At 36.6% G+C, this 9,823-nt stretch overlaps 1 protein-coding gene across 2 annotated transcripts; it reads right to left on the reverse strand.

Moving 5' to 3' along the window:
* Positions 1–1,493: 1,493 nt before the first annotated feature.
* On the reverse strand, positions 1,494–8,752 carry LOC134748592 (uncharacterized). Of its 2 annotated transcripts, none has more exons than XM_063683384.1 (2): positions 8,732–8,749; positions 1,494–5,281 (listed from the first exon to the last, which is right to left on the reverse strand). In XM_063683384.1, exon 2 carries the CDS (start codon positions 5,271–5,273, stop codon positions 1,782–1,784), a length of 3,492 nt encoding a protein of 1,163 aa, XP_063539454.1. In that variant the 5' UTR covers positions 5,274–5,281; positions 8,732–8,749; the 3' UTR covers positions 1,494–1,781. The 2 variants fall into 2 exon arrangements, with proteins under 2 accessions (XP_063539454.1, XP_063539453.1); XM_063683383.1 differs by having other exon boundaries at positions 1,495–5,281; positions 8,613–8,752.
* Between the last annotated feature and the right edge of the window lie 1,071 nt (positions 8,753–9,823).

Below are 9,823 nucleotides of genomic sequence, written 5' to 3' on the forward strand. Positions count from 1 at the left end.
TTTAATGAGTGAAATTATCATCTAAGGATGCAGACCGCCTCTTAAATGGCATTGCCGCGAAATCCCGAAATAGTCCAGTCAATATCAATATTAGCGGATTTGACCACACGACTCTTCTTACGACTTCTGCGAAAATTACGCACTAACACTTATGAACCCATATAAGTCTGTTTTTTTATTCCGTAGACTAAAATGACGTTTCATGTGTAAGAGATGACATTTCTTAGTACCACATGAAATGTCATTTTAGTCTACGGAATAAAAAACATAGACTAGGTATAGAATTCAAACTTTGATTACTACGCTTTAATATAAATTATAACTATATAGTTACCTATATTGTAGATAGTTATGTGTAAGTACAAATATATAGGATGTAACAATTGCTGTGTTTAATTTACGTGTTCGTAAAGATGAGTAAAGTAATTGTGTGGTTTTATGAAACCACGATGCAAGTGACTTTTTTCGGATTGTAGGCATTTAACTGAAAATTTTCGAAAAATTATTCGATTTAGGGTAGGTATTAAAATCGCGTTTTTAATCTTAAGTATTTTAACAATAAATATCCTCTTAAATTATCCTACAAAAGCTCGTCCAAAGCCAATGTAATTCAGCTACTCAATACGGAATGGCGCTATAATTTTAATTATTAATATCGCTTACATCGAGATGTCTACACGCTTGCGAGTAGGTAGCCAACTGTTGGGAATTGTTTGACGGAATTGTGACGTCCGTGACGTTCGAAAACAAAAAGTCGTATGTGACTGAAACTTCCTATCATAATTGATATTATTTGCCAATTCGATAAGAATTTGACAGATAGAGAGTTTAAACCTTATCGTCATACCCCGCAATCGAACTAGCAAATCTGTAGCAGTTGTACATCAGGGTTGTCACTGTTGCCAAATGAAGATCAATGTCATGTTGGTAGAAAGTATAATATTTGCAACTTACTTTCTACCAACATGACATTGATCTTCATTTGGCAACAGTGACAACCCTGATGTACAACTGCTACAGATTTGCTAGTTCGATTGCGGGGTATGCTTATCGTATTTAAGGTTAATAAGGTCTGTTCTTAAAATTTTGTATGAAATTACAAGCAAATATCACTTCGTGAATTAAGTATTAGTACCTTAGTCCGATAATGAAGCTTATTAAATAATTTTTAAAAACTATGAACTTTAAGTACTAGAAAAAAAGTAGAATTTTACGAATGCTGTAATTCTGTAATGCGACATGCTAAAGACAGACCAAAAAATTCGAGGTGATAGAATAAGAAAAATGATCTTGACGCGACTTTATTGTTAAGATAATAAGAGCGTGTCAAGGTAATTTTGAACACCTCGTCCGCTTAGCAACTTCTGCTGCTGACTGTACCTTAGTATAACTAAGTAGTCAGGGTAGATGTGGTGTTTACAAAAACAAACCTTTAAGTGAATAAAAAACTTTATTTGCAAGCTTCAAGCTTAAAGTTATAAATAAAATAAAAAAATACTGTAAACGTGCAGCTTATACACGAGCAAGGCATAAAGCATAAAATTAAAGTTACTTATTTGTGATATTGACGAAAGTTAAACCCTTATCTGGCGTTTGTTATCTGACATTTTTTAACTACAGTTTGCATGCGTATAATAACCCGTGAGTAATACTAAATGCATTGTGCAACCAACATTAGATGTCGATTTTTGATGCTAACTAAAGACAAAAATAGGTACTTACTCTAAAAACAAGAAATAATACGCAGTAAAATGCTATCGTTATCATAACAAATCGTGAAATTATTTTTCTTTAGGCACAGGCAACGGGTAATTGCCGAATTTGATGAAGTAGTTTATTTGTACTAGTGGAGATGAATGCGATTCGATTAAGTCCCGGATTTCTTTTAAATGCGGTTTCTGGTCATCGTCGAAGTAAGTGGGAAGCATCTTGATAGCTACGAAATAAACCGGAACAAAATCCTTTTCAGACATCATGCGTACTAATAATTTTAGCCTTGTCAATCCATTTATGTCAAAAAAGTCAAGCACATGTTCTAAAGCTTTAGCGAATGGGCGGTAGATCAATGTATCATACTCAGCAACATCTTCCTTTAGATATTGAATTATTGTTTTTGTTATATCATCTATACTTGCTGAATATAGATCATACAGCTGGGATTTCTGAGTGATTGAATCAGGCTTGTTTTTGTAAAATATATCTACAAATGCGGCAGATAATTTCAATTGTTGGAATAAGATGATGTTTTGAGTAGCTGGCAGTGTGCTCTCTAGTTTTTTCAGTATATTACGATACAACGGGCTTGGTTTTGCTTTGTTCTTCAAGAAAGGATCTGTCGATCGATGTAGATGTTCAACTATTTCCTCAAAGTTTTGTTTTACAATTAATTGTCGATCGTCAACTTTATTCCATGATGCCAGAGACTTTTCCATTAAAGGAACAATTACCTTATTAAATCTAGCAGTTTGATCGCTTTCATCAACAGCACATAATAAATATGTTGTCAATATGTTCATGTCATGCCTGTGTTGATATCCATAACTTCTCTTAAGTAGAACATATTTTGCAAATTCTTCTATTATATTCGCTACGAATTCGGAATCAAGTTCTTCAATAATATTATTTATCTCTTCTTTTATTTTTTGCAAGGTGCTTTGACAATCCACTTTGGATGGAAGAGATTTCAGGAATTTGTAACTTTTCGTGCAATAGGCAGCTTTAACGCTGCTATGTACTTTAGCTACTTCGCCGAAAGTGTGATATATAGCCTTGTCTTCCTCGGCTGACAAGCTATCGATAAAGGTTTGCATCAATTCCCACACCTCTGCAATCAATGTTACGTCATGTTCCTTACATAACATCTCATTGGTAGTTTGGAAGAGGACTGCACGAACAGAACAATTTTTTGTTGTTTTCCAAACGTCTTCAAATATTTGTTTCATATCAGATGTTGATAGTTTAGTAAACGCCAGACGTATACCATGTTTCTGTAATGTTACTATACCATTTAGGAGCTTAAGCACGACATCGCGGCTGTGACTGGATCGCAAGTTGTACAAGATGGAACTTAAAGCAGGCTGAGTGAATTGCACATAATCACCTTTCGCATACATTAAAACCGCATCATGTGAGACCTGAGGCCGAGCGGTATGCATGCTTTGTGCGATGTTCTTGCGTAAGCTCAACTGGAGCTCGTCTGCATCAGCCCAATTTATTTTAGTTTCCTCAGGTTCATATTGTTTCAAGAATTCCAATACTTGTTGCTGATTAAGCAAACAATAGAGGCCACGAACAAGCGCTTTGTGTCCTCCAGGTCTGTCAAGTCGCTCGCGGTAAGCAGCCGTCCATTCACTGGCTATCTGCGGCCAGTAGATCCGTAATTTCCGTAACACCTTTTCTATAGGCGTGGAGTCGTTGTAACGCAGCGTATCTAGTTCATCCTTGTGTCTTAATAGCATTTCGGGATCGTGTTTTAATGCGTTCATGCATACAACTTCAGAGGGAGATAAAGCAAGGGAGTCCTCAAATATGTATCTCTTCCAAGACTTTTTTATTTCATACAAAGGCATCAAGGATGTAGTCAATCCGTTTTCTTTCTTAAACTTAACACAATCTTTAATCTTGTTTATCAGTAATGGGTAATCACAGAGGTCTTTTTTCCATACATTCAATAGATCAAGACATTGTTTTAATAAGTCGACATACTCTCCGAACTCTGTTTGGTGAGAAATGACATGTTTGTCTAATTTAGTTGCCAACAAATTAAACAGGTAGTTGAACACTTTCTCTCTTAGAACGCCTTTTAATTTCTTTTCGTAACTGCTTAAAAAGTCGAAGGTGAATTTTTGTTCTATAATTTTAGGTACTTCCTGGTCGTGAGTGACTTTGTATGCTATTATGGCCTTAATGCACGTTTGGACATTATTTTCAGACTCAATGTATACTTCCATACTGCGGAAAAGTTCATCCAGGATGCCCCAAATGTTTTCATTGTAAAGATGAGGATGTGTTTTATGCAGTAAATCATTAACGAACTGGACTTTGAAACGGAAGGGCTCGTTAATGTGCCTTTCCCGATAGTACAGTAGTACTTTTTGAATGTGCGATAAATTTTTCCTAGCATTTTCTACCAAAATCATTAACATGGCGTTTCTCTCATCAGGGTTAGATTCAGCGCGTATCAGCTTTTTCAATTCGGGGAATGCGACATCAAATGGAGCATATTTGTACCAGCGATACGTGCTGGCGCCGCCAATACCACCACCGCCACGGCAACTCATTGCCTTAGCTGAACATTTTAGTACTGTACAACCATCATCACTGGTGTCTGTCACTGTCCTGTCAATGCATTGCTTCATGAATTCAGACTTCTCCTCTTTCGGCATGTATTTGATGAAGTTGCCGAGTCTGTCTTGATCAAACCAACGCTTTAATTCTTTGTTTTGAAGTTGAGTACGTAAGAACGGTTTTATATCTTCTTTCTTCAGACTTTTGGCAAAAGTGTCGATGTTGATACAGTAAATGTATTTTTCAAAATTGTCAACAATCCTTTGATAACATTTTTTCATAACGATTTCGGTATGCTTTTTTGTCATAGTGGGCATATTATATCTCTCATTTTTTTCTAAAGCATCTAGATATAGATCTGTATGGGTAGTCAAAAGAAACATCGCAGCTTTTAGATGCTCAGTTCTGTATTGGTGGTTATCAGTAGACTTGAGAAATATTTCAAGTATTGTAGGCGACCTTCTGCACAGTCGTCCAAATATATCAGGTGATATTTCCACATTGTATTTTTTTACAGCTTCTTCTACTGCATTCATTGGACAATTTGGTAACCATTTGATAGCTGTTTTTAGATTTTTTTCTCTGAAATATTGGAAAAACTTTTCCACCATCGCTCCATTTTTCAAGGTAAGCCTAATGTGAAGTAGGAATTTACTACTTGCTTTCGGCATCATCTGAGGGAACAGTTCGGAATGCAGGTACTTGGGATCGATTATATGTGCATACTGAGCATCAGTAAATAACCAGGTCGACCGTTTTATGGCTCTAGATACGTACAACAAGTCTTCACCTTTTAGGACTTCGAGGATGTACTCCAAATCCCGGTTGTTGCTGGCAAGATCGATGTTGAACAAATTTTCGATGTCAGTCTTGTTGTAGTCGATTTTAGCTGGTTTAGAATTGGTGGTAGCGACATCCTTTAAAAGTTGATTGTAATGCTGGTGTCGCTTACCTAATGTGACACCTTCAAGCACTAACGGCGCCATGATGGATTCTGTAAATGATAAAAAAAAATCTGATTATAATAAACTCGTGTTTATTATACAGGGTTATACAGAAGACGTGAGCAGTCACCTGTATTTTACAGTTAAAGTTAGTTAGTTCAAATTTGTCAAATCTGGTCAAATCTAAATCCGATTTTAATTATTATGGTAGGTAACCTTAACAACTATGATATTCGTCTTGTAACAAAGTTTTTGAAAATGATAAAGAATAGAATTGGCACACCTCAGTAAATATAAAACAGTAAATATAAATACAGCATATAACAATTGAAACAATTATTATAATTAATTAAAAACAATTGATATGATATTAGTTAAATTACAATAGATTTAAACTATCTGCAGATGTGCAAGTTGCGGAAAGTTTCCAAAAAGTTGGAAAAGTTCTCAGAAATTTCTTGAAAATTTTATAGAAATATAAGGAATTTCCATTTTATGTTTCGGAAACTTTCAATCCCCATATATAAATGTAAAAAGTTTTTGAAACTTTCCTATGTCGAAAATTTCGCAATTTTGGAAAATTTCCTTTGGCACATCAGTAAAACTATCTATCTATATTAACGTATGAGGTTGGCAATGGGCACACTGTTATAATCAAGTGTAGCATGACGCTACATCTGTCGTCAATTTTGGAAACTACTTGCTTGTCTGTCATGTCTAGTTTGCTTGTTTGTTTAGTCGTGTCGTACAGTGTGAATTGATTCACGCAAGTACGGTTAGATGGCGCTCTATAAAAACACATGGAACCTTTTTTGGACTGAGATGTTTTCGATGTTGGCAGGTTACAATTGCGTTGAATTTTGAATTTCAATTCTGATTCGGAAAGAAGAAATTTGTTTTCTGCGGGGGACTTGAGATGGATTTTGAGATTGGCGTGGAAAGATCTGTTTGTGGTCCGCGAATATTTTTCAATTTTTTCCTTGTTTCCGTCAAGTTAACCTTTTAATCGAGAGGAACGTTTTCTTCTGAAGTTGCCAATAATAACTTTGAGTGTGCTTTTCTTCCCGTCGTTCCGCGGCCTTGTTGGCCGTAGTTGCCTGCACCAGGACCTTTTAAGGCCACCGTCGAGCAGTGCTCCGGTGGTGCGTGGTGGCCGTATCAACGACGGGGCGCAGCCGCCGACGGGCAGTCGGCAGTGGATGGTCGTCGACCGGCGGTCAGGTATCAGACCCACGGAGGACACGAGCCCGCATACTGCGTGGTTCGATAGGTCACGGTACAGCGTCGGTTGGCCGTACGTTTTCTTTGGAAAGGAACTAGCAGACCCACGGAGGACACGAGCCCGCATACTGCGCGGTTCGATAGGTCACGGTACAGCTTTGGTTGGCCGAACGTTTTCTTTGGAAAGGAACTAGCAAATTGTCATCGTCTACGGAGCTTGAATATTTTTTAACGTTATGGAATCGGTTTCCGTTTAATAACCCTATAATTGTTCATTGTTATTTTTTGTGCCATATTTCTTTTAATTCTGTAAAGCCGCTGTTATCCGTATTCCGCATTTCTTTACGGCATTTTCAAAATTCTAATTGCCCCTAATTGTCAGGCGAAATTAATATTCGGCATTAAATTTAGGCACCTATCACCCGTTGAAACAGCCATTATCGTCCATAATCTCCATCTCATTAATCCATTTCTTTCCTTCTACAGCTAAATTTATACGCCGTTATCTTTCGCACGTACACCAGTTCACGCCAGTGCGGAAAGCGGACCGTCAGAAAAATAATTTTTTGGTTTTTTTTTTTAATTCCATGTGTAGATTTTTTTGTGGTATTCGGAAGTGCTTTATAAATTATACGTGTTGTGCAGAAGTATTTGTTTTACTGCAGAAGTTGCTACCCGGATTGATGTGTTATTGTTATGAGAATGAAAAGTTCTTTTTAGAAATAGTTCTATAAATATGTATGTCCCTAGATTACTTTTTGCTACACTAATAATACACTATCGCATTGGGCAACTGTTATGATAGCTGTACCATTTTTATCCATTATCAATAAATAAATAAATAAAAAATCTGTCGTTAATATTTTGCAAAGGCACGATATCATACGATATGATTGGCCGGATTGACCCACGTCAATGATGAGCTCATGTTTTTACGCCCCCCCATACACTCAACACAACAATAACTCCTACACTCGGTAAACTGTTTTTGGTATAATCAAGAGCGAATAATTTTTTACAAGATAAAAAGTAGTAATATATACTTAGCACATATAGATGAACAAGGTTTGGATTTTAACTTAATAAGTCCAATTAATTGATAGTAACATCTGTTAAACTTTACTTTGTTACCTCTATGTTATAAGATAACAGGCAGGCATACTATTATTGAGGTGTAAGTAAAACAAAATACTTGAACAATTATTTTATTGGCCTTGTCATTCGTCAAGCATAGCATTCATAGCAAAACGTTTTAATAGTATACACTAAACTTAAAAAGTAGCACCATATGTACTGTAAAAATGTTTACAATACATATGGTGCTACTTTTTCGCACTAGTACGGAAAAGAGCACTTTTCGTGCATATGTCGAAAGTTTAAAGGGCCATATGTAGTGTAAAACGTTCTACGATACACGTCCATATAGGTAATTCGCAACTCGTGTCGATTTAGAACACTCCCTGCGGTCGTGTTTTAATTTATCGCCACTCGTTTCGAATTTCCTCTTTTCCGCACTTGTATCGTAAATAACTATTATGAATACACATAAGCACATTTTTTTAATAATGATACTGTCATAGATTGTAGGTATAGGTATCTATAATTTATACAACAGGTAGGTAGATTCCTAATCGATTAAACAGACTGTTTTTGAAACTACACTAGGTTTTGGTAACGCGCCGGTCGCGCCGCGCCATTTAAACAATAGGCCCCTACTTACCGTTTTTTTTTATTTGCTTGTTTGCATACTTTGTATCAATTAGTTGCTAGTCCAGAATTTTACAACCACTTAGTGCCAGTTGCACTATCCGCACTTGACAGACTGATCAACGTCACCCGGCGCGCCGCGGCGGTTTACTAAGAAACTTTCCATACAATAAAATTTTGTGAACATTTTAACTATGACAAACAGTTTGGTGCAACCGACCCTTATTATAGCTAAATACCTAAATAAGTATACTGTGTTCAGGAAAGGTGTTTTCGAGTAACAGGAAAAACCGACGACAAATTCTTGCACCATAATAGTAATTATTTGTTAGTCATCCCGTGTACGTAAATTTTACACGACTTACCTACTAAATGTTACAATATATATAAATGCTTAGCTTTTTTATATATAAGTGTATAAATACCAAAAAGGATGTATAGAAATGTACTTACAGAAATACAACTGCTTAACTCGTATTAATATTAGAGAGGAACCGCTAAAGTTACCCGATCTGGCCTCCGGCTGATGACTAATAAATAATGGAATGGAAATAAATAAAGTCTATACGTACATGAACACCTCTTTGATGAACACACGCACACAGTGCCCTGCCACAGACTGCGCTACAAGTGACGCGATGGCGAATCGTTCGTTCAGAAATCACTCTGGGTTAAGGATTTACTAAAACCGGTAACGACCTTATATCTTCTTTTCTTGATGGACTTGAGGGCGGTGTTGCCCGTAGCCAATGTCACGTAAAAGGGTAGGAACAAAATAAATGCTCTTAGAGCACGACGCTGTTCGGTGTATGGATGGTATAGAAAGGATGCCAATCTCTTATGGCAGAATTGTTGCAAAAGTGACCGCTTTCAGCTTTAAATAATAGTTCCTAATCTCTCCGGTGGCGCTAGTTAGGCTCTGGGACATGAGTATAACATGAACCATATAAGACAACAAATAACCCGACCAAATTACGTAGCTTGTTTTTGGTAGTATTTCGGTGTATGGCGGCGCCGCCTAATTACTGTTTTTTGATGGACATTTTTCATACATAGAGATTTGGCTCCTTTATATAGTCTCCATGGTTCGGTGGTTGTTGTAGTTGTCTCGTAAAACCGATAGCTGGATTTTACGAGAAGCACGTGGACTACCGGCCGTTGACTCCAAAATGGTGGTTAAACACGCTTTGAGATTAATTCTCCATTCACTGCACACTACCACATTAGATTATTGTATAATAAAGCTATCGATTTTACACTTTAAACAATATTAATGAGCAAAAACAAAGGAATTAATCACGAGGCTACTATCAAGACGGCGTTCGAACCGGAATTCCGACCTTATATCGACATACCTATATTTATTTCTTGCTACGATGAAATTTAAGAACCTGGGTTCTTAACTAAAACGGCCGTTTTAACTTTGGACGCATTTCTTTGGATTCAGGCTTGGGGCCTAATAACTTTGTTAGTACCATCTTGTGACATATCCACAATTGTGACCACTTCTAAGTAATAGGTACCTATCATATAATAGGCGCCCCGCTGTCGGTTAAGTACTTTTACACATTTATTAAACATAAAGCACGCAATTTTGGATGTTTTTATTTTCTGTGCAGTACAACAATACTTTTTATTAAAAATTCTTTACATTAAGTATAAAG

Source organism: Cydia strobilella, chromosome 16, assembly GCF_947568885.1.
Source record: "Cydia strobilella chromosome 16, ilCydStro3.1, whole genome shotgun sequence".
Lineage (NCBI taxonomy): Eukaryota > Metazoa > Arthropoda > Insecta > Lepidoptera > Tortricidae > Cydia > Cydia strobilella.

Bases quoted from the DNA above. Each gene is read 5' to 3' on its own strand.
- LOC134748592 (XM_063683384.1), bottom strand. From the start codon at position 5,273: ATGGCGCCGTTAGTGCTTGAAGGTGTCACATTAGGTAAGCGACACCAG.